Source organism: Carassius auratus, unplaced genomic scaffold (assembly GCF_003368295.1).
Source record: "Carassius auratus strain Wakin unplaced genomic scaffold, ASM336829v1 scaf_tig00216185, whole genome shotgun sequence".
Lineage (NCBI taxonomy): Eukaryota > Metazoa > Chordata > Actinopteri > Cypriniformes > Cyprinidae > Carassius > Carassius auratus.
This window is the reverse complement of record NW_020528446.1, coordinates 87,646-112,840: the sequence shown is the minus strand read 5'-3', so window position 1 is coordinate 112,840 and position 25,195 is coordinate 87,646. Positions and strand designations below refer to the sequence as shown.

The window sequence follows — 25,195 nt, the reverse complement described above, 5'->3', positions numbered from 1 at the left end:
CGGATCGCAGACTTATAAGTCCATTACTGCCACCTATATCTCAAATGGACCGTTGACACTCTATCAACAATCTCTGTTAGGAGAGTCAGTGGTCCACTTGAGAAATAGGAGGTGGTAATACACTTATAAGTCTGTGATCTGCCAGAAAGAAGAAGAAGATGTGCACTTTGTTGTTTTGTGACTATAACATTTTGAATAAAATAATTTGAATTAATCATTACACACTAAATGATGTTTGTCATCCCATGTGTTCTTCTGGTTGATTTGCATCCAGAGATGTGATTAACAAGAACAGAAAACCACAGGGGGAGGGAAGATACATGCAAAAATGCAATGCAAAATTGCTACATGCAAAATTATGTACCATCTATATTTGATGAAATGACAGATGTATTTGGAAAAACTCAATGACTCTTCAGCAGGTAAGAATTTCATTCCAGTTATTTTATATTTTTGTCCATGTTGGGTTTCCAAAAGAACCTTTCAGTCAGCAGTTCTTAAAATAAATAAATAAATAAATACATAACTAAATAAACATTTTGAAATTCTAAAGAATCTTTTACTAATAAAACAAAACCTTTTGTGGAAAGGTCAATGCATAGATGTTAAAAGTTCTTCCTGGAACCATAGATGGCAGTATAAAAAGAGTATAAATGAAAAATAATTGTGATTCAGTAAAATATTTTTATACTTTTGTTATATTCTGGTTTAGTATTTAAATTGATTTTGCTTTTTCTTATGTCCTTAATTTAGTTTGAATAGCAGTATCTGCTTAATGTACAGTTCTGCTCATAAATTTGCATGCACTGTAAAAATTGTTTGAGCTATCTAATAAAAACATTATGGTAAAAATATTATATATATTTTTTGTTGTTGTTGTTTTTAAGGATTTATTTTTTATGCAATCTACCCAAATCAATCACAATTCTCCTTAATTATATAATTATGACAAAATAATTTGAATATTATTAATGAAATGTGCTCATTTATTTTAAGTTGAAATAACATCTACACACTTTTTAATTATCACCTTCATTTTTTAAATGTAAATTATAAGAAACATGATTCACTTTTTACAGTGTACCCCTTGGAGAGTATGCAAAATGTTCATAATTGTAACAAAATAATTTTGAAAAATCTGTCTGGGGGGGGGGGGGGGTGTGGGCTGTATTATTATTTAGTACTGTCTTGAATAAGCCATTTCACATAACACGTTTACATATGAGCAGACTTCTGCGCAGAACTATAAATGTACCTCACTGCATTTGAACTGGGAGTTAATTTGTTTATTTTATGGACTTTGACTCAATTTTACATAACACTGTATCAGAGGATGAGTTTGGATTCAGGTGCTTTTCATTGGATAAAAACTTTTCTGGTTTAATGTCTGGTCTTTTAGTCTGATTGGCAGAGCGGTTTTCCTGGAGTGCTGATATTTACTCCGACAGCACTATAGAATATTTAACTTTTTGAAATCACTTGGACCAAAAAAAAAAAAAAGTATAATTCTCAAGTTGGCATATGGTTCATTCAAAGTAAAAAAATAAATTAAAAAATTAAAATAAATAAAAACCAAGGTCATTTATTTTTTCCCAAAACCGTGTCTGTATACATACTTTATTGTAAAGTATTATAATGAAAGTTTGAAGCAGTTATTCTTTGTACATTGATTTCCTTACAGCTCACACATATCTTTCATCGTTATTCATGACAAAACAGCTTAGGTAAACTTGTTTCGACAATGTTTAGAAAAAAAGACAAAATATCCACCTTATTTTGCAACACAGAAGTAAGCTATTTTCTTTGAATGTGTGAGACATTAGTCAATACAGGTAAATGACATGAATAACAAAGTACAGTAAATGGTAAAACTATTTTCGCTGCAAACCTGTGCGTTTAATTACAAAAGTCTGTAATATCAAGCAACATAACAGACTGTTTTTGTACAGCTAAAATAACTGGAAAGACACCTGGAGCCCTGCATGATTTTATCTTACCTGGTTACCAGTTGTGGGCAGTTATCTATATGTCATAATCTATACTTAAAAATGACAGGAAAATATGCGTAATTCAAAAACTTTTTATTCCTTTTAGAGATTTTCCTAAATGTTTCCAAATGAAAGTTGCTCACATTTGCATTTGAGTTTAGAAGTGAAACACAGTGTATTTCATGTCTTACATTCTTCTTGCAGTTTTACAGATGTTATTAAGGAACCTTAAGATCCTGTCTGGGATGAAGTGGAACATTTGTGGACTCCTGCTCATTTTACCTGCCCTCTTCAGCATATCTGCAGAAGGAAAGAAAAACTGTAAAGAAGGAAATCATGGACATGTATGTAGTCCTGTCATGAGGGAAAATAAACAAAATCAGGATGGAACTGATATGGAGATGGATATGTTTATACTGGGTGATGATGGTTTCATGGGATACATTGAAGCAGGTGATTCAAATCACACACATTCAAAAGGATTGAGAATTAAATTATTATGACACTGAATGTATAGTGTGTATATGCTGTTACTGCATAACATAAAAATTACATTTTGGTGTCCAAATTATTTATCATTTGTCTTTCAAATAGGTAAATGTATTAATGGTAAATGGGACCCAAAGGCGAGCCAGTCTACTATTCTGTGCAATTCTAGTGGATCATTAGGTGAGGAGAAACCCAATGTAGCCTAAACAGCATTTTACAAGAGAGAAAGTTTCTACTAACGTTCCTTGAAAAAAATTGTTTTTAAATGTTTTTATCTTGAAAACCTAAATCTTCTGTGCTGTTAATTATAAAATGTTATTTCTACCAGAGGATAAAATATTAAAAAAGTGAATTGCAAGTGTGTCACAATTCTTATGTTTTTGTTTAGTTTTTTTACTCACAATTGTGAGTTTATATTTCACAAATGCAAGTTAAAAAACATTTTTATTTATTTTTTTTAATTCTGGAACTCACAATTCTGAGAAGAAAGTTTCAGAACTGTACGAAATAACCTTTCATTGAAACAGGTTTATTGTTAATAACATGTCTATTGTTTTGTCTTTCAGTAACACCAAAACCAATCAACATGACTGTCTTTTCGTATGAAGAAAATACAGCTTATACAGAAAGCTTGTTTAACAACAGTGGTGGGTTTGAACATATCTGGACTCTTTCCTCTCTTGGACTTTGTTTTGCATGGGCAACCCTTTTTTAAACCCAGAGTAACCTTGTTTTCTAACCTGTTGTTTTGCAGACTATGGTGTGATTTTATCAAGATACTCACCATACAATCTCAGCATAAACAGAGCTGTTATACCCACATTTGTCTGTTTAATTGAAGGGAATTGCACAAATATTACTTTGAACACTTGGATTAATCAAGGTGAATGAAGAGATCTTTTATGTTCCTTTTATTCATTTGGTAGCCTGTGATTTTAGAAGTGTATGAAAACAATATAATCCTTGGGTTTCTTTCAACTTTAAATGTCCAGTGTCAAATTTATTCACTATATATTTGCTATATTACAAGTGTTTTGCTTTATGCAGATCAGATATCTAATAGTATGTTTTTGTTCTTTTTATCAAAGGATGTAACTGGACTAACAAAACCACAGAATATTTTGAATACAAAAGTGAGGACAATTCTAAAAAATGTAAGTGTTATATTAATATTAAAGATATATTAGACTAATAAAAGAATTCTGTGATTCCCGTAAATGGAGTGGTAAACCAATATGTTGTAACATAGTCAGTGACAGATTTGACAGACATTTTAACACTAACCTCATAAAGTATTTGCATAGTATATATGGAATATTACAGTTGTATTATTTGCACAGCTTGTAATATTTTTCTTTGTGTGTGTGTGTGTGTGTGTGTGTGTGTGTGTAAGCATGTCAAATGACCTGCCTGAATGTGATAAGGTTATGTGAGATTTCAGAATATGATCCCAGCTGTAGCGGTAAGAACGTGGTACAATATGTCTATTTTTGCTTTATTCACTTCCAGAACAAATGTGTGATTAACCCCAATGCTGCACATCGCTCTTACTTATTCCCTATTTACATAGTTATCATTTTTATGTATTTTTCACAGATGAAAATTCAGGTGATGAAGATAAAATAAACAAACTTGGGATCTTTAATAAAACTGCAACTTGTTATAAGTGTGGAAGTCCTTTTCAAGTTGTGGAAACAATCCCTTTACCCGATGAATTATCAAAACAATTCAATGCTAATGAAACAGAGACAGATGCTGAGACAGCTGCGTAAGTACTCCTTTAAACATGTGATTGAAGTCTAGTAAGGTTTATAGTGGTAATATTTGTTAAATAGGCATCAGTGTATCTTATAATTTGCAAACCTTAGCATGCAAACATTGCAATCCATATTTAGGAAGCTTTTTATAATTTACTGAACTTGATAATGTATCTGACGGATGCACATGAGAAAAGAACACACACACACACACACATATATATATATATATAGGTGATAACAGATTTTGTCACAGGGGATTTTTCTCATCTAACCCATACTGTATGTTGTGCCTGATTTTCAATATTGTAGAATGTAGTCTTATTAGAGATATTATCACAACAACGACACAAATATTTTTTTTATTTTGTTCAGTGGGGCAATGAAAAATCTCTCCAGTCTGCTGTCTTTTATGGGGAATTTGACCATTGCCTCTGTATCTATGGGTAATGTTAAAGGGGTTTTAAAGAAAATTCAAAGTGAGTCCAAAATCACAACATCCTACTTCATCTACTCTTCAACAACTGGCATCAGAGTAAGTAGACGGGTGATTTCAAACATACACACATTTTTCTTTAACTTTGCATGACAAAAACTTTTGTCTCCTAAAAACATGACATGTACCTCAGAATGGAAATCTCGGTATGTTTACAGGTTTTAGATGATGTTGCTGTACTGGAGAAATATCCCAACGCTTTCGGTATTCCAGCGGAAGCAGCTAACAAAGCGCTCAACCAAAGTGCAGGAAGCGCTTTTATGGGTGTTTTCCGCTTTCCTAACATGTCAAAGGTATAAAGAAACATCAAAAATGGACTAAGTCAAGCATTAAATGATGTGTTTATAACAGAAAAGCTGTTTTTTTTTCTACTTTTAACTGAGTGATTTTACAAAATTATGCATATCTTTATTAATAAAAAGTGGTTTAAAATAATAATAAAATATGATAATAATCCTGAATATCCTGAACAATTAGATATATAGGGAATTATTATTTTTTTTTTGCCTTTTTCTGAAACCGAGACGTTTTACTGACATTGGTCTTATTTGCATCTCATTTTATTTTATATGTGATGTAAATCACATGATGTTTCTATATAGAAGTCTGATTCTATTGCTCAGTAATTAAACAAAACAAACCCAAACAATCCTCTATCATTTTTGTTTTAAGGATGCAGAGAATAGTACGGTTTTGAATGATGAGGTTTATGCCATCGAAATGGGGACAAAAATTTCAAATCTGAGTGACCCCATCAGCTTGACATTCAAATATCAGGTATTCAGATGTTTGGGGAAAAGTATTTCTAGTAGTGTAAAATGCATCTGAATCTTATTTTGTGAAATTCTGATGTATTTCTCTGCAGGAGACTAAGGAAACTCCGGTTTGTCACTCATGGGATGGAAGCGGTCTGTGATGCTCTTGTGTTTTTTCTGTTTTTATTTGTGCATGTTTTTTATAGCAGATATTTAAATATTATTTAAAAAATGTCACAAAAAATAATACACTTTCATTTTTCATATCACAGAGAGCTAAATTTCAATGTTGGCATTCGTACTTGAGCAAATTTAAGAGAATTGGTTAAAAGTTTGAATCTTTCGGCCCATGCTGCTGATGAAAGCATAATGTCAGTTTCATTAAAACCTCTAATCAAATCAAATCAAATCAAATCTAATCAAAACTGACCAGTCCCTCCTTTTTTTCAGGAAATAAGCCAAACTGGACAACTGAAGGGTGCAATACCACTAAAGGAGGAACCAATGTAACATGTCAATGCAATCATTTGACTTTCTTCGCTGTGCTTATGGTAGGTTTTCCTGTTTCCTTATGGCATCTGTTCAGTTGAGCTGGAGTGCGAGTGTATATTAAGTATTTGCACCTTCAGATTTATGTTTATTAATCAGTGAAATCATTTCACAACAGATGTTTTGTGGTTATTGAATCCTTAATGTTGCTAATGTCCTGTGTAACTAAACATGGTTTTAATACAGATCTCTCCAGACATAACCATTTCTGAAAGCGACCTCACTGCTCTCACCTACATCACTTACATCGGCTGCGGCCTCTCCTTGTTTTTCCTGTCCATCGGGCTCTTCATGCACTTCCTCATGAGGTGAGACACACCAATTATGATTCTGAAAATGTTTTTCAAAGAAGTGATCAAATAAACCACGGTTTACACTAAATATCAATCACCACGACTGTTTAACATTGATAATAATAAGAAATGTTTCTTGAGCAGCAAATCATCATATCAGAATGATATCTGAAGGATCATGTGACACTGAAGAATATTCCAGAATATTCCTTTAATGATTGGGTCTAATTTGGATGCAACATGACTGTAAAATTAAAACCTGGCTTAAAATTATGGTTTCAAGTTTAAATTAACTTTATTATCAAAGCTAATCCTTAATTGTTTTAATTCACAATGTCTGGCTCTTTGATTTCAAGGTTCAAAAATGGATTGAACATTTTAATTGCCTTTTAAATGTAGGAGAGTGAAGGCCACTGATTCTATCCGTGTGCTGATTAATCTCTTTGTGGCGCTGTTCCTGCTCAACGTGGCCTTCCTGTCGAATGAGTACGTAGCACGTATGAAGGACGTCAACGCCTGCAAGATCATGGCTGGATTCATGCACTACTGCTTGCTGGCCAGTTTCAACTGGTTTGCGGTGGAGGCTTTTCACCTCTGCCTGCAGATGGCCAAACACTCAGTCACCATCAAACATTACATGATCAAGATCTCTGTGGCTGGTTGGGGTGAGTACAAAAACCTGTTCAAGTACTGTAAGTGCTCAGATTATCAATGATGAGTTTGAAGGCTCTTTCTTATACTATAATTGCATTGTCAACAATTTGTTTCAGCTCCTCCTGCTCTTGTTGTCAGTATCATTTACGTCTTGGGCAAATATGGTGAGCAGACCATAAAAACGGAGACGAGCAACGTAACTATGTAAGTGGACTGCAAAATATGATGAGATGAACTTCCTAAAATATAATAGCAGCCATATAATGTTATGCATGAAAACCTATTAATGGAAAAAGCTTCTTTAGATAATAAAATGTTCTTCACACTAAAAAACTATTAATTTTACTAAAGCCAAAACTTTGTAAAATATTATTTTGAAGAAAAAAAAATATATATATACTGTTTAAAAGTTGTAAAAGCAATAAAATACACTGTGGTAGTTGGGGACATAGTGGTCTTTAGTCAAATTTAAAAGTGCAACACTCATTCTACAGACATAAATGCAATATTATTTCTTTAAAAACAATGACTTTTGCTGACTTCAATGCCTTTATCAGATATCCGAAACATTATTTATAAATGAATAGTTTACCTAAACATGAGTATTTTGTTGGAAATGTATTCACCCTCAGGCCCTCCAAGATGTAGATGAGTTTATTTCTTCATTGGAACAGATTTGGAGAAATTTTGCATTACATCAGTTGCTCACCAATGGATCTGAATGGGTGCCGTCAGAATGGAAATTCCAAACAGCTGATGAAAACAATCCACAATTACTAATCAACACCATTCCATATGATCAATTAACATCTTGTGAAGTGAAAAGCTGAATGTTTGTAAGAAACAAAACCATCATTAAGGTGTTTTAACTTTCAACCATCAGTTCTGGACAAAATATAATAATGCTTTCCCCAATAAAAAGCCAGGTTGTCATCTCACTTCAAAATCCACTAACATATTTGTTTAGAATTGTTTCTAACTATTTGTACAAGTAAATTGTGCCTTATCTGTGCATATATCTGTCCTGATTCAGACTAAATAAATTTTTCACTGGAGAAAGCAATATTATGGATAGAGTCATACAGTATTTTAGCCAGAAGTAATGGTTTAAAGTGACAAATCTCTTAATAATGGATTCTTACAAACATGCAGATTTTCACTTCACTATGTATTAATTGATGAACTAGAGCAGTGTTGATTACTTGTGGATTACTGTGATGTTTTTATCGGCTGTTTAGACTCTCATTCTGATGGCACCCATTCACTGCAGAGGATCCATTAGTGAAAAAGTGATGTAAAGCTACATTTCTTTAAATCTGTTCCTATGAAGAAAAAAATAGTAAGTGGGTGTAAGGGCGAATATTTGTCTATGTAATTTTGTCAGCTTTAACCATCTGCACTTTTTTCCCGTGCAGGTGCTGGATTTTAGACTCTAATATCCACTACTATGTGAACATCGGTTATTACTGCCTCATCTTCATCTTCACCTTCAGCACCTTCGTTGTGGTGCTGCGATGGCTCTCCATGCTGAAGTTCAGCAAGCTGAACAAGGCTGGAAAGGTGAAGCTCTCAGGTACCGACACCACTGACATCACCACCATCCTGGGCCTCTGCTGCATGCTGGGACTCACCTGGAGCTTCGCCTTCTTCAGCTACGGAGCTATGCGTCTGCCCTCGTATTACATATTCACCATCCTGAACTCCTTCCAAGGTGAGAGCATTATTGCAGCTGAATTTAAATGCATACATTTAAAATTATAATTTTATAAACTTTTAGGGATACTCTGGCAAATATGACCTCAAAGCTGACAGACATGGATTAAGCCTTAAAGTCCAGAAGATTTTATGTAATTGTGATATGTTTTTCAATCCAGAGCTATATATTGTATTATATTATATTATAATACACTTAAAACATGAAACAAAATTCCGGTTTGTGTTAAAATGTCTATTACTTATTTTTTATTACTTACTTATACTGGTCAAAAGTTTGGGGAAAATATGATTTTTTTACTATATTTTTAAAAGTTAGTCTCTTCTGCTCACGAAGACTGCATTTATTTGGTCAAAAATACAATAAAAACAGTAATATTGTAAAATATTGTTACAATTTTTAAATAGGTGTTTTCTATTTAAAAATGTTTTAATATGTAATTTATTCCTGCGATATATCGTTCTAATATGCATTCTTATATACACAGATTTATTTATTTTCACAAAAATATTAAGCAACAACAAATGCTTTCAACATTTATAATAAGAATAAATGTTTCCTGAGCAGCAAATCAGCATATTTGAATGATTTCTGAAAGCTCGTGTGACACTGAAGACTGGAGTAATCTTTGCATCACAGGAATATATTGCGTTTTAAGATTTATTCATATAGAAAAAGTCATTTTGAATTATAATAATACTTCACAATATTACAGTTTTTAGTGTGCACATAAGAGGCTTCTTTAAAAACATTAAATTATTTTTTTAATATAATAGGCCTATAAAACATGCATAAAATAATATGCATTTTGTGTATGTTTTTCTAGGATTTTTCTTGTTCATATATTACTTGAAAGCAAGCACCCTCTTTGGAGACTCGGCGCCTTCAGAGGAGAGTGTCACGACTGAAGAAACTGTTACAGAAAATCCATACGAAGATCTAGCAACAGAAGACACCAAAAAAATTATCTGACTGTATACATTTGAAATGACCTGTCTATTGATATTTTACCTTCATTTGTATTATAAAAGTGAGTCAATTCAATGCAAATTATTCCCTGTCACATATGCAGCTCTTTTTTGAACTCTTCAGAATTTTAATAATTTGTACTCTTTTCAATTCATGAGTTTGAACTGATTTTAATTGCGCAACAGGAAGTTGAATTGACAGCTTAATTGCATTTTAAAGAAATTCAAAGTAAAGGGAGCAAATAAAAAATAATAATATATAATAAATTTAATAAATAATATGTTTATTAAAAGCAGCAAAACGTTGATGTGTATGTTATCATTTTTAACCAGTTCGTCTGTCAGTAAATTCTTGTATTTATTTTATATAAGTAGTTTCTATAGGCCTACAAGTTTAACTTTCTATTATGTTTCCTTCCCTGTATGCATTTTACTGAAGATGTCACATAAACTCGTAATAAAATAACACTGTAAACCTACAGAGACTATATGTAGCAAAATAAATTCTTTCTTTTACAGATAATATATGAAAACCATGTTATGCAAAATATGAAAAACATTTTGAATAGCGGGTATTATTTTAAATTTCCTCACAAATCGAGTTTTTAGACACAGGCGTATTTTTACCGTTGTAAATGGCCTCACAAATCGGATTTTATTCATATAAATATATTTAATTAAACCCCAAAATAAAACAAATTTGTATTTTGAGTTTTCGAAAGCGCGATGACGCGATGTCGTCATGACGTCGTGACGTGACCTTACGGCGGCACGCGGGAAAATTTAGTTTGAACTGGAAGTGGAGCTTAGCGGGTGAGTGACAAAACAATAATCACGATTGAAGGTTTAATTCATGAACTAATTACACGTCTACGTGAATATTTTGGAACATTTATACTGATTTTAGTGTGTGATCATGTCTACACTACATGGAGTGTCGATTAGATGTGTGTTTATGTGTATGTTCTGCGGGGTTTCTAAGACCAGACTGATTCATAAGTTTTATTAGCAATGAACTCGTCAATAGTTGTTGATTTTGTTTAGTTAATTTACGATTTATCCTTCTTATTTTTAGAAAACACTGTGTTCGATTGTAATACCATGGTAACTTGCTTGTTTTCCTGCGTAAAACAATGCTGTATATCAAAATACTGTGGTGTTACCATCACTGTATGTCTTTTTACCGTGTTATTACAAATTAGTGTTTTAAATTATACATAGATAACATGTCCAGACATGTATTATATCGTGTTTTCTTAAGATACTTTTTTTTTTTTTTTTTTTTTTTTTTTTGTGAACGCTAGTCTAATCGTTCCAGACCTCTGGAAAAGTCATTAAAACATTATTATTCCAACTGAATCTGAATTTGGTTTATAGACCAAGTGAAACAACCAAAGTTTTTAACCAACTTTCACTCAAATTGTTAAACTGACAATGTGTCGTGTGTTATGAAACAGCAAATATGGCTATGAGGAATGCTTCTCTGGTGGAGGTGGAGGCAGATGTAGAGGAGGAAGAACATTTTGGGCCGCAACCGGTTTCACGTTTGGAGGTACGGTTGCTGTTGTGGATATAAACACAAATGCTCTTTCAATATGTTTTCATGGTGCTGATGTTGTAAATCTCTCTGCAGCAAAGTGGCATCAGCAGCAGCGACATTAAGAAGCTGGAAGATGGTGGTTTTCACACCGTGGAGGCCGTAGCGTATGCGCCCAAGAAAGAGCTGCTGCACATCAAAGGAATCAGTGAAGCCAAAGCCGACAAGATCCTGGTGAGACGTTCAGAAATGCCACTTCTGTATTTAGCGATATGAACAAACCTCTAATTATTTGTTTTAACCAAACAGACAGAGGCTGCTAAGATGGTTCCCATGGGCTTCACCACAGCGACGGAGTTCCACCAGCGCAGAGCTGAGATCATCCAGATCTCAACAGGGTCCAAAGAGCTTGATAAACTCCTGCAGGGTGCGACACTGAACTCTCTGTCTAATAATAATCTACTGTGTGCTGTAAAGATTGAAGATTGAATCTTTGTGTATCTGTGTTGTGCAGGAGGAATCGAGACGGGGTCCATCACTGAGATGTTCGGCGAGTTTCGCACAGGAAAGACACAGCTGTGTCACACACTGGCCGTCACATGCCAGGTAAAATATATTTTTCCTCTCTCTTTTTTTTTTAAAAAGTTTCAAAGAATACTGTTATTCAGCCATGACACATTAAACTGCTCAACACTGAAAGTAAACATATTTATAATGTTACGAAAGATTTATATTTCCAATATACCACAGTTTCCACAAATGTATTACGCAGAACAACTGTTTTTAACGTTGATAATAATGATAATAACAAATCAGAAGGATTTCTGAAGGATCATGTGACACTGAAGACTGGAGGAATTCAAGATTGAAGATTTGTGTGTGTAACAAACTTGGTTATATGGAGAGCATATGACCAGCAGTGAAATGGAAGCCGGGTCCACTCCATGGACAGTGCATTTGTTAAAGAATACAAACAAAAGAAAATTATATATAAATATGGTATGGAAACAGTAAAATAAAAAAATAAGAATAAAATAAAATGCGCAGGACAGTATACTGTGGACTTAGTAAATATTAAGATTTTTTTATTTATTTATTTTATTAGTCATGCTTTATATTATATTCTGGACATCATACCGTAGGAGCCATAAAAGTCTGGTGTATCAAATATGATACTCAACAAAAATTACATATACTATTTTTTTTTAGATTCTGTCTAAGGGTACAGTAAACGCTGTAGTGTGTATATAGTAATCACTATGTATGTACAATATATACATCTGACTGTAATTTCATGTCAGGCTTTACAGGGTTAAAATATGAACTCTGCATTTCAGCTGCCCATAGATCAGGGCGGTGGAGAAGGAAAAGCCATGTACATCGACACAGAAGGAACCTTCCGTCCAGAGAGACTGCTGGCTGTAGCTGAGAGGTCAGAGTCGCTTTAGAGACACTTGTTGTCCGTTCTGGATGGTTTCACACTGTGGTTGTGTTTGCTGTGTCAGGTACGGGCTGGTGGGCAGCGACGTGCTGGATAACGTGGCGTACGCCAGAGCCTTCAACACAGACCATCAAACACAGCTGCTGTATCAGGCCTCCGCGATGATGACTGAGTCCAGGTAAAACACACGCACACACACACACACATCCTCCCAGACTCCAGACAGCTGTCTCCATTAGCTCCAAGTGTTGAATTGTCCTCGATCTCTGTTCAGATACGCTCTGCTGATAGTAGACAGCGCTACTGCTCTGTACAGGACAGATTACTCCGGGCGAGGAGAGCTGTCCGCCCGTCAGGGGCATCTGGGGAGGTTTTTACGCATGCTGCTCCGTCTCGCTGATGAGGTAGAGTATGAGAGATCACACATGCTGTTTTATGATCTGATTGGTTCTTAAATTTACAAACTCCTTGCAGAATCTAGAATTTCGTTATTAAAACATATTGAATAAATGATTAAATATTATTATGAAGCTGCATTATAGTCCACAAGACAAAATAAAAACCAAGTTTAGAAAAATTTACAAAGTAAACATTTTTCTTATGGAGCTCGTCTTAAAATATAGTTGAGAGTTTATTGGTCGTGTTTATGTCGTGTGAACTGTCTTATGGAATTTTAACTCCATTGGCAAATAGGGAAAAAAAGCCTTTTATATGCTGTATAAAATTATTTGTCTATTATTATTGCTTAATTAAACTTTTTGAAATATCAATTAAATATGAAATATTTGATCATTTTTACTGAATGAAAAATAAAGGTTTAGATGTCTATTTGACTTTCTTACAGCTTTGCTTTTAAACGTAATACACTTTTTAAATATCTTTTGTTAATCCCCCCCCCCCCAATTTATGCACATTTTTTTCACATATTGCAGTTTCCCAGCATTTCAGAATAAGGTTCTTGATTTTTAATTATTAATTATTTAAATGTTAAATCTTGAATAAATAGGTGATTTCCACATATGAAGGATGGTCAGTGTTTTTTTTTAGTGTCACTGAGATACTACAATAGATGTTATTATTTATTAATATTGTGGATTAAGCATTTATTTTTATATTTTTCAGTTTCATTTAAATGTTAACTTTTTAATGTTTCTGTCATTTTTATTAGTTGTTCTTTCAATATGTCCATATCACTTTTATTATTTTTTTGGTTTATTTATATTAGTAAATAGTTAAAGTAAATGAGATGTTAATTCAGCTAGTTGTTAATGCAACATTTAAAAAAAAAAAAAAAGTTAAAAAACAATTAAATGCTTCCTAGTTACTGTAAAGCTTTTTTGAAACCTAAATATTTAAAACTATATAAATGTGTCTATGTATATATAATGTAATATATATATATATATATATATATATATATATATATATATATATATATATATATATATATATAAAATAATGTGAGATCATAGAAATATGTCTCATGATTTTAAATCTGGTTTGTAGTTTGGTGTGGCTGTGGTCATCTCTAATCAGGTGGTAGCTCAGGTGGACGGAGCAGCCATGTTTTCAGCGGACCCCAAGAAGCCGATTGGAGGAAATATTCTAGCACACGCCTCGACTACTCGGTAACACTCAGCAGTGGATGATGATTGTGGAGCTCACTGATGCTCTCAGACTCTATAGATTAATATCTCAAATCAATTCTCTGTCTCTTGTAGATTATACCTGCGGAAAGGTCGAGGAGAGACGCGGATATGTAAGATCTATGATTCTCCATGTTTGCCCGAGGCAGAGGCGATGTTTGCCATTAATGCTGATGGAGTGGGTGATGCTAAAGACTGAAATAAGACGTCCAGAGAACGTGTGTGAGACCATCAGACAGAGAAAAGACTCCTGTAAAGTGATTGAAATGTGGACATGCATTGTTTAGTCTGAAAATATTCAAGAAGATTTTGGAAGGAGAATGAACCCTTCAGAGTGAAACTCATGGTTTATTTCCATATAGACAGATTGATGGATATTCATGGATCTGGGTGATTTGAGCTGGTGTAATTATTTGATCTTTACAGTGATGTCAGCCTCCTCTTTACTATTTGTTATTTACATCTTTTGTTATATTTGTTTGTTTTGTCTGGACAAAACCTTTTTCTTGTACATAAGCTACTCAGAATTAAAGCGTTTTATCTGTTAAAGCAGGAAGAGTGCATTTTGTGTGTGTGTGTAAAATAGTGTCAGTTAAAAACAATTGAAGGGCAGCAAAATACTGAGGCAATTAAGTTTATTTTCATATATTTTAGGTATTCGCTTAATAATCAAGCATTTTGTAATTGATTAATTTCACAGCATGTATAAATATAAAAGTGATGATTGTTAGGACTCTGAGTTACCGAAGACCATCATCTTTTTTTAGGAATGAAGTGCAGTGTTTTTTGAAGGAGATATGTGAAGTTAATTTTAATATATAATATTTAGAATTTTTGTTCAGATTACTGAAACGATAATATACATTTTAATAATGCACATCCATTGCAAACAACACTGAATAAATAAAAGTGCACATATCAGGTAAAATGTAAAAAGATTAAATGAGTTTACATTAGACCCCTCCCTAATGATTCATGCTGCTTATAGATCAGTTCTGCTGTCAATCAAAGCCTTCAGCTCCTCCTGTAAAGCAGCGCTTTCAGAATCCTGAAAGAAAAAATCATTTTAATCTGAGACACAGAACTTCAAATCTGCAATACTAGTGAAACTGAGAAGAGCACAAATTCACCTCATTTGCTCCTGCTGGTGTGCTCAGAGCTAAATGGACCCAATTTCTGGCCTCTGACTCGTTTCCGAGCTCCTTATGACACTGCAAACAAATGCATCATTTTCAATTAAGTTTTTAAAGGAGTGGAATTGATATTTTTAGGTGAACAGTTAAGGCAAGACACTGCAGGAAACCCCATTGTTTTGTGTATTTTTGCAACATTGTAAAGTGAGTGGAATTCGCTGTCATGAATATTCCAGCTGCCGTAAAGCAATCCACTCACCAACTTACATTCTTCCAGAACAGTCATTTGGGAAACAAAGCATTCGCCTTATTAGAAGTCACTATGCAATCAGAATGATCCTGAAACTGATATTTCAAGGTAAAAACCGTGCATACAGTTGCTTCAAAATGAGTCAGAACTCTCCACTTCTTTTTCCCCCATCAATGTTTGTTTATATATAATTTGCCTATTTTTAATATTCAATTCCTAAAAACTGATTTCTGATTTATGGAGTGATTAAAAAAAAAAACATCTCTAAAATCCACTTTGTAAAATAACAATAACAAAATCAAACAATTTTGAACCTGACTGTTTCTAGAAATGTATGCATAGGTATATTTAAATAACACCTTTGTGAAAAACGTTTATTGTTGAATAATTTTCTTAATGTACTGAAATGCTCAAGTATAGTGATGTCTATTATCTATTCGCCTCACCTGTAGTGTCTTGCCCTAAAAGAAATCTTGAAGAATTAAGCCATTATAGACAATACGCTTACCTTGGCGATGTAAAGGCGAACTGTTTTGGAGAAGCCTGGGTTTAACTCCTCCGCCTAGAGATAAGACGATCAGACACATCAGCACGAGTCTGATGAAAGCTGATAAAGCTGAACATGAGTCTCGTCATTACCTTCAGGAAGTTCTCCAGAGCTTCGTTCAGCGAGGATGTGGGAGGAGTTTCAGAAATCATAGCGTCAGTTTTCCTCTCCAACCGACCCAGAGAGATCCCCTACAACACACACAAACATGTACATCTCACAGATATTACAGGTCAGCTGACGGTGGCAACATTTTTTGCTTTCGATTCCATCGTCCGAAAATAGGCAGTTGCTAACAAGTGTCTAAATGTGACTATAGAGGTAATTCATGAATTTATAAAACATCATACCACTAAACAGGTTAAACTCATCTGCAATTATCATCATAGTAAATCTCAGCTCTGTGATTATATTCTCACAATATCTAAACTGTATTATTGCCTAGCTTTATTCTATAAACTTAATATTAAAATATTATAAACATTAGCATTCTGATTTTCTGTAAAGCGGTTTTAACCCTCCGGTGCTTCTCATGTGCTGATCAACAATGACAGATTTTTTCACTTTATTGTGTTTTTATTTAATATTTTGCCGTTTGTGGGGAATTTTATAGTACTTAATTATATTTATGCTGTAGTTATAATCCATTTCCTTTTTGAGCATTGAACTGAAAATGTAATTTCCAAGTTAAACTGCAGTTAATTTTGACTTACGTTTGATCTCTTTTTAAAGAAGACCCTGGGTTGATTATTGCTGAGGTGAAAAATGTTCAAAAAGTGAACGAAAAAGAAGTTTTTTAAACTTATGAAAAAAAAATTATATTTGAAATATATATTTTCCAAAACATGTTTTACTGTAAAACTGCAACTAAACAAAGCCCTAACTATGAACAAGTCATGTTCCAAATTTGAGTTTGAAATCTCAAAATATTCGCTTTCCACTAGATGAAATTCATTTCCAATGTTTTTTCAGGGATATTTCACCATTTTGAATAATGTTAATTTTTTTTCTTTGTCTATGTAGCAAGTGCCAAAATTTGATGTTGTACCATTTTTAAAAAAATAAATAAATTAAAAGAGCACTAGAGGGTGTCAGGGTTCTTCCATAAAATCTTCAGGAAGCGTTCATAGATCTTCAAAATTACCTTTTTATTAACTGCCACACTTATATACAGTTCACAATAGTAGCCAGAAAATATAAGAAACAAAATAAAAGAAAGAAAAGAGAAAGAAAAAAAACTAACTGATAAATAAAATTAACATGCTACTGAGTTCTGGGCCTCAGATGTTACTCCAGGGATCCCTCACCAGAACTGACTCAGCCCTAGTAGTGATGGCCGATTCGTGAACGAATCGTTCAATTTAACCGGTTCTTCTTAGTGAACCGGTTGAACCAGTTCACCAAATCGAACTGAATCGTTTGAAACGGTTCACGTCTCCAATAAGCATAAATCCACAAATTACTTAAGCTGTTAACTTTTTTAACGTGACTGACACTCCCTCTGAGTCAGAATAAACCAATTTCCCGGGGTAATCCATTTACTCAAACAGTACACTGAATGAAATGCTGTGAAGACCGAACTGAAGATGAACACCGAGCCGAGCCAGATAATGAACAAACACGCCCACTGCTGGAGCAGTTCTCGTTCTCGAGTCAAGAACCGGTTGCTTCGGTGTTCGGATCACCAGTACACTCAACCGAGAATCGTTTCTGTCGGACGCGTCCGATTTGAGAACCGATGAGCTGATTCTCGTTCTCGAGTCAAAAACCGGTTGTTTCGGATTTCGGATCACCAGTACACTCAACCGAGAATCGTTTCTGTCAGACGCGTCCGAATTGAGAACCGATGAACTGATTATACTGCGCATGCGTGTGATTTTGTAAGTATTTTGTTAAACATCGGAAAGTGTGATAAAGTAACTATATTTTATTTTGATTTTTTTTTAATTATTTTTTTTAGATTAATGTTTCCAATCTGTATATTGTATATAATGTATAGGCCAAATGGGTTTTCAGGGAAGTTGGACAATAATTAAGACTCTAAAGACTCTTATGTTTAATAGGAATAAGGGATGATTTATGAGATATCTGTACTGTATTTATAGTTAATGATGACATTCACAAATTGAGTTTGTAGTAAACAGAACATGAACACGAGTAGAGCAGCTGATGACACTGAACTGCAGCACGTGCCGGTTAGAGCGATTCTCGTTCTCGAGTCAAGAACCGGTTGCATCGGTTCTCGGATCATCAGTACACTCAACCGAGAATCGTTTCTGTCGGACGCGTCCGAATTGAGAACCGATGAACTGATGATACTGCGCATGCGCGATTCAGCGTGACGCCAACTGACTCACAGCATGTCTGAACCGAAGGGATTCTTTTGGTGATTGATTCTGATTCTGTACTAGTAGTTATGAGCGGGTATTTTGAGGGCTTGGATGAAGGGCAATCTGGCGAAACGTAAGTTAATTTAATAACAAATACATCGCAATGGATTATGTTTAGTAAGTGGATCATGGTTTCTGCACTGATGACACCTAATTTATTTACTTTATATCTTCAAGACTTAAATCCTCATATGCACATTATTGCTGTTACTGTATTTAGGTGTTGTTGCAAAACTCAAATGTAAACTTTTCATGATTATGAGGTTTTAACTGACTAAAGTTATGATTACTGACTTTATATATTTGAATGTTTGATAGACGTGACGCCATTACGTCATCGCCAATGACGTCATTACGTCGAGCGTGAAAGAACCGATGAACCGGTTTTTTCAACCGGTTTATTGAATCGAACCGTCCGAAAGAACCGGTTCGCGGAAAAGAATCGAACTTCCCATCACTAAGCCCTAGACCAGTAGTTCCCAAAGTGGGGGTCGCGACATTTTTTTATGTTAATGCGAGATGGTGAAAAAAAAGTCCGAAATACACATTTAGGTCTTTATTCTATTACACTTTGTCTGTTTGCGTCTATAGATTTCGCATAAATTCAACAAAAGTTAGCGTTGTAAATCATCCTGCCGATCCGCGATCTCTGTCTGCACGGCTGGAAAGCTCTCTCTTCACTGTACAATGCTGTCAGATCCAAATATGGTCATTTCCTTTTTATCAGCAACAAATCGCCAAAGTAAAAGGGCTGAATGCGCAATCTCATTGGCTGATGATAAATCTTTAAAGCCCGTTTTCTCAAAATGACCTTTCTCTCATACTCCAAGTACGAAATCTCCACTTTAGTAACACCTATATACACCAAACTGTCCAGTCTTGTACCTAGTTATAATGGAGACATTTACAGAGGGATTTGTAAATATATTATTCCTAGTAGGGGTGGTTAATCTGTCTGATTTCCCGATTCGATTCGATTACGATTATTGAAGTCCCGATTCGATTACAGTCGATTTTCGATTATTAACGATTCTCGATTAACGATTATTGATTTTCCATTTCACAACAGTAAGTAGTAAACAAACTGTGTAAATCATTACTAATAAATGGTAGAAACAAACCGAATGCATGTAGCGGTTGGTCCTCATTGGGAAATCCATACATGTATGTAAGGCGTTTTTTCTGAATACAAAGTAAGTTATTGTTGTATGCTTGTTATAGGCAGCTTGTTCCTATTCTGTCTGTAAGCATTTCACAGTTATGGATGTATTTGTTTTTGTCCATAATTTGTTAATAAAATAGCCTGGCTTAAAGATTGTGTTCCTTTTTGTTTTAGCTCTGTCAGTATGTAACCAAATCGCAAATCATCACAAGAAGGAAACAAATTGGGGGGGGGTTGCGGGTCGAATTGGGGGGGGGGGTCGCGGGTCATCAGCAATCTAATATTGGGGGTCGCGGTCTGAAAAGTTTGGGAACCCCTGCCCTAGACAAAAATCACACCCTTTAACAAACCAGAGCAAACCATTGTATAATTACAGGGGGACTCAAGTCGGTACATCAAACCTAAATGAAAAAGAAAAGAATATACACACAAATAAACTCTATAAACATTAGATTCCATACCATAAAGCAATAATAAAATAAAATGGAAAGAATGCCCTTTATTATGACAATCTTACAATTAACCAATAATTAACAAACCCCTGTGGTACCCAAACTACATTTCCCATAATTCCTAAGACAGAATATAAAAGGACATCAGGAAATGCAGCGCTCTTTTAATTACACCTTGGTTCCATGCTGCAGTCATGGATCCCGGCAGAACCACGGGTAAGACTCAAATCTTTAAACTAATTAAAGAAAATACCCCATATCTTGTGCAGTTGTGATTTTATTCGATTCCTAGCGTGCACTCTAGTAACGAATTATGTTGCTCTTTGATCTTAAATGAGACAACATGCACAACTAACACTAAATATTTGGGGTAAATCTTAGGGAGACAAAATAAATGCATTAAATTTATAAACAAACTATTAATCCTTTAAACAAATCAATTTCTCCTACAAAAGAAAGGAACTAGAAACCTACAACAAAATAAACTAGCCCGATTTATCCTGCAAGTGTGGCCTTAGCCATCACAGAGGGTTAAAAAAAAGTGTTTAGACTTTATTTGTGCTTCAAAATTAATTAAAGCAGTGTTAAGTTGTGAAGATTATCTTAATGAGCAAAACCCTGTTGTTAGTCACAGAGCTTATTTTCTGCAAAAATCCCAAATCCTATTGACTTTGTCAAAGGAGGATTAGCAAGCATTATGAATTATTCCAGTTTTAGCAGTCAGATCTGACCTCTAAGCACCAGCGGCCGAGCAGATAGAAACAGATGGGATCATCGTCACATAGAGCCAAAGCTCGATCCAAATGCTCCTGTCAGAACATCCAGAACAAACACAGTCACTGAACACATGACTCAAGAAAGAAGACATTCGTGTTCATCTGTGACACTGACATGAAGCATTACAGGCTCACCTTCAGCACGCGAGCGCTTCTCAGTTTTCCATCAATGCTCTCGTTCTGTGAAGACAAGTGTGCGAGGATGGCAAACCTGAGAGAGCAGACATATTATGAACTACAGACATCTAAACTCATCTCAGAATAAAAGTACAGTAGGTCTGTGTTGTTTTCATACCACTTGTGACAATCAGCGCTTAGTCCATTCCTCGTCAGCGCTACCTCTGCCTCGTGATAACCTTCAGTGTTAAGAGGTCAAAGGTCAGTGCAGGTAAAGTACATTGCGTTATAAAGACAGAGTGTGGCATGCTTCCGATGCATTTGCAGTGCTTTTCTCACAGAGCATGATGTCAGGAAGTGAAGTCCAATCCGTGTAATATTTCCTCACCTTGTTCTGCGTAGTTTCTCTTCTCTTCTCTGTTGTCTGCCGTCTCACACATGTCACTGTAGGCACGAGCCAGTCGCCACATAAACTCCACGTTATCAGCATACTGATCACACATACACAAAGATACACAATTTTTATTACAGTTGATATGATTTTGCTTTATTTAATTTTCATTTCATTTCTCATATCTTATTTTTGTGAAAAATGTTGTTTGGAAAGTGTAATTGTGCTCTTTTAAAATACATAATTTGCTTAGAAACTGTCATTCTTTTATTTAAATTTGAAATGTTTTGAATTTTGATGTTTTTAACTGTACATGTATAAATTGAATACTTCATAAAAACAAAATTATTACATACTAAATGTTTCATATTTATGAACTATAAAACATACACAATGATTCAAAAGTTCGGAGTTGATACGATGTTTTTATGTTTTACGAACAAGTGTCTTTTGCTCATCAAGGCTGCATTTATTTGATGAAAACTACAGTAAAAACAGTAATATTCTGAAATATTATTGCAATTTAAAATAACCATCTTCTGTTTGAATATATTTTAAAATGCAATTTATTCCTGTGATGTAAAGCTGAAATTTCAGCATCATACCTGCACTCTTCAGTGTCACATGATAATAAGAAATCTTTCTAATATGCTGATTTACTGCTCAAGAAACATTTATTATTGTTATCAAGCATTTTATCAGCATTTGTTTGAAATCTCTTCAGTTATCATTAGTAGGTATCTCACCAGTGGAATGTTCTCTATCAGCAGCTGGAACCCCTCTGCTTTTTTCCCAGAGTCCCCTGCATGCAGCAGATCACACTGGGTGAGCAGGAGGGTGAGTTCAGGGCTGGGAATGTCCGTTAAAGAGTCCACCATCAGACCGGCATCTTCATCGTCCTCTTCCTCGGCCTGTGAATCGTCCTGTCTCAGCGTGAGCACCGTGATGCAGCTCTCCTCTTCCTCCTCATCTGAGTCTCTCCCGTCGTCCTCACCATCTTTATCCGTCTCTCTGTCTGTGTAGTCGGACTCAGCGTTGGAATAGGCCGTGGAGTATCTGTGGAAGAGCTCAACTGCTGACACGAACACAAACTCTATAGAGCTACACGGCATCCTGATACACGAACGTCCGGAGACAATGACGCTGACATACCCGACCTCGCTGTCGTCACACAGACTGGCGACCCCGGCGCTGGCGCTGAAATAAATGGAGCTGGAGCTCATGGATTCAGAGCGTTCCCTCGGCATGAGCCGCCGTCGCCGCCGTGATCTCTGATTCTCCTCCACAGTCTTCCTGGAAAGAGACAGAAGAGAGACTCAGATTAGATGAGAGGACAGAGATGACAAAAGCATTGTTCACCTCACTTCATTTTCTCGTGGTAACTTGTGATCATATTCATCTGAAGTCATGGCCTTGAGATTCTATGTTGAGGGAACGACATACTTTTCTCATAACCACAAAATAATTCAAACATATATCTGTTTATATATATATATATATATATATATATATATATATATATATAAACCGGCATGTCCAATGCAACATTAAAAAATTAATTTATTATTAATAAATTAACATTTTATTTTAAATTTAGAATAACATCCAGACATGGCTTTATTTTATTTTATTTTTGTATTATATTATGCCTTTGTTATATTACAGTATATTCTGCACAATTTAATAATAATAATAATAATAATAATATGCCAGTAGGTGGAATTAAATTATTTAACTTTTCAGGTATTTTTACATTTATATTAAGCTATAACATATAATTTCAGTTTGGATAGGCTATATTAGTAAGTATAATTTTAAAGATGTAATTGTTGTTAGATAACAATATGCATGAAATAAAGAACTAGACAATAAATAAATATATAATAGTATAACAATAATAATAATAATATATACAAATATTAAATAAGAGTAAGAGTGCATAGATTTAAAAGTATGTGGGACGGGATGCATTAAATGTTTTCTTACAGATCTATAATATTTTATGTTCTACATACTCTTATACTAATAATAACATCACTCAAACACCATTCGAAAATTACTTAGAGATTAAGCATTGCATAACAATATAATAGATGTAATATAATATAGTCTTGTCTTGATGGGACACTGTCCTATGTCATTCTTAACTCAAAATAAAATGTTAATTTATTAATCATTTCTGATAAGGCCTGGTTGCAATGGACACACAGGTTTGTTTATGTATCACCTAGCCACTACAAAATAAAAATAAATGTTTTTTTTTAGCAGCAAATCAGCATATTAGAATGATTTCTGAAGGATCATGTGACACAGTAATGATGCTGTAAATTCAGCTTGGAAATCATAGGAATAAATTACTTTTTTAAATGTTTTCAAATAGAAAGCAGTTATTTAAAATAGTAATGATATTTCTCAATACTAAAGAAAAGCAGCCTGAGTGAGCGGAAGAGAATTAAAAATCATTAAAAATCTTACTGTTCAAAAACTTTAGATTGGTTGTGTAATAATGACGTTCCCATGAGTTTATAATGCAGACTTAACTAAACTCGAGCATCCGAGAAGAAAGAGAGTGTTCACCCACTTGACATCTTCAGCGATGGTGGTGCTGATGTCCCTCAGACCCTCCCGCAGATCTGCGATCTCACTCCTCAGACTGGACACACTCTTCATCACCTCGTCCAGAGTCTTCCTCAGCTCCACCTGCTGCTCAGAAGACAACCCGCTCACCGCCGCGAAGTCTGCTGAACACACACACACATCAGAGTTACACACACACACACACACGTGTCTAGTGTGATCACGACCATATCTGAAGTGAAAAAGATGATGTAACTTAACGTTAACTTCTGTTATGTGTTTTGTGTACAGACCCGTTTCGCTCTGTAAAGCGGAGCTCGTGTTGTGCAGCATGCGTCGGTTTCTCCTCCTGAGAGCTTCTTTAATGATCAATAATGCGATCAGACCAGTGCTTATCGTCACACTGACACCGAGACCGATCACTGCGTTCCTGCCGAGCCAGCTCATCGTTTCAATCCCGTAAAATCACCCCGAATCCTGCGCTATCAGTACATCTGCGTTTGTTTCGGGCGGATTTTATTCGCAGTCACTTTGTTCCTCTTTATTCTCATGATTTAGAGATATAAACACAGCTCCGGCTCATCCTCACACTCATTATTATTATTGAATTAAAGACCATATATCTGAATCGCAACAAACTCACGCACTTTGACAGCTGATGTCATGAGTGTGTTTGTGTGTGTGTGTGTGTGAGAGAGAGAGAGAGAGAGAGAGAGAGAGAGAGAGAGAGAGAGAGAGAGCGAGCGTATGCATTATAGCGCACCCTGGCGGACTGGAGGAGTGGCGCTGAGGTCAATACGTGAAATGTTTTCATTTATTTTTATTAAATGACATACAAATTTAACAAAACGACATATTATATTAATAAAACAGAAAATAAAGGGAAAATAAATATAATAAAACGAATAAATAAAAGTTACGCAGGCTACAGAAATAATTCATATTAAGGGTCACTGAAAAATAAGTTTTCCAAGACGAAGAAATCTGTAAAAACATAGTTTAAAACACACGTGCCATGTTCTTGTTGTCTTTCTATCCATGTTGTTTAAAAAAAAAACGTTTCATACATTTTCTATAAGAAAAATCAAGAACATAGTAAAATAAAATACTAAA

The 25,195-nt window shown here is 34.7% G+C and overlaps 3 protein-coding genes across 6 annotated transcripts; 2 read left to right on the top strand and 1 right to left on the bottom strand.

Annotated features, from left to right (window-relative positions):
* Positions 1 to 361: 361 nt before the first annotated feature.
* LOC113097332 (adhesion G-protein coupled receptor G2-like) lies at positions 362 to 10,124 on the top strand. The gene is made up of 18 exons (XM_026262580.1): positions 362 to 422; positions 2,193 to 2,441; positions 2,583 to 2,657; positions 3,044 to 3,124; positions 3,232 to 3,360; positions 3,566 to 3,631; positions 3,871 to 3,939; positions 4,074 to 4,245; positions 4,610 to 4,769; positions 4,889 to 5,023; positions 5,403 to 5,507; positions 5,596 to 5,638; positions 5,936 to 6,036; positions 6,221 to 6,342; positions 6,727 to 6,992; positions 7,098 to 7,185; positions 8,397 to 8,692; positions 9,522 to 10,124. Exons 1-18 carry the CDS (start codon positions 389 to 391, stop codon positions 9,665 to 9,667), a joined length of 2,337 nt encoding a protein of 778 aa, XP_026118365.1. The 5' UTR covers positions 362 to 388; the 3' UTR covers positions 9,668 to 10,124.
* Positions 10,125 to 10,376: 252 nt separating this feature from the next.
* Positions 10,377 to 14,836, top strand: LOC113097326 (DNA repair protein RAD51 homolog A-like). Of its 2 annotated transcripts, none has more exons than XM_026262569.1 (10): positions 10,377 to 10,476; positions 11,121 to 11,215; positions 11,297 to 11,434; positions 11,510 to 11,627; positions 11,715 to 11,806; positions 12,538 to 12,632; positions 12,706 to 12,819; positions 12,916 to 13,045; positions 14,148 to 14,269; positions 14,363 to 14,836. In XM_026262569.1, exons 2-10 carry the CDS (start codon positions 11,126 to 11,128, stop codon positions 14,484 to 14,486), a joined length of 1,023 nt encoding a protein of 340 aa, XP_026118354.1. In that variant the 5' UTR covers positions 10,377 to 10,476; positions 11,121 to 11,125; the 3' UTR covers positions 14,487 to 14,836. The 2 variants fall into 2 exon arrangements, with proteins under 2 accessions (XP_026118354.1, XP_026118355.1); XM_026262570.1 differs by lacking the exon at positions 10,377 to 10,476 and adding an exon at positions 10,483 to 10,507.
* LOC113097325 (regulator of microtubule dynamics protein 3-like) lies at positions 14,616 to 24,796 on the bottom strand. Of its 3 annotated transcripts, none has more exons than XM_026262566.1 (12): positions 24,376 to 24,796; positions 24,087 to 24,246; positions 22,658 to 22,798; positions 22,252 to 22,561; positions 21,503 to 21,605; positions 21,293 to 21,353; positions 21,133 to 21,208; positions 20,953 to 21,030; positions 16,310 to 16,408; positions 16,179 to 16,232; positions 15,418 to 15,498; positions 14,616 to 15,335 (listed from the first exon to the last, which is right to left on the bottom strand). In XM_026262566.1, the coding sequence occupies exons 1-12, from the start codon at positions 24,527 to 24,529 to the stop codon at positions 15,270 to 15,272; spliced, it is 1,383 nt and encodes a 460-aa protein (XP_026118351.1). In that variant the 5' UTR covers positions 24,530 to 24,796; the 3' UTR covers positions 14,616 to 15,269. The 3 variants fall into 3 exon arrangements, with proteins under 3 accessions (XP_026118351.1, XP_026118352.1, XP_026118353.1); XM_026262567.1 differs by having other exon boundaries at positions 24,087 to 24,243; positions 24,376 to 24,795; XM_026262568.1 differs by lacking the exon at positions 20,953 to 21,030.
* Between the last annotated feature and the right edge of the window lie 399 nt (positions 24,797 to 25,195).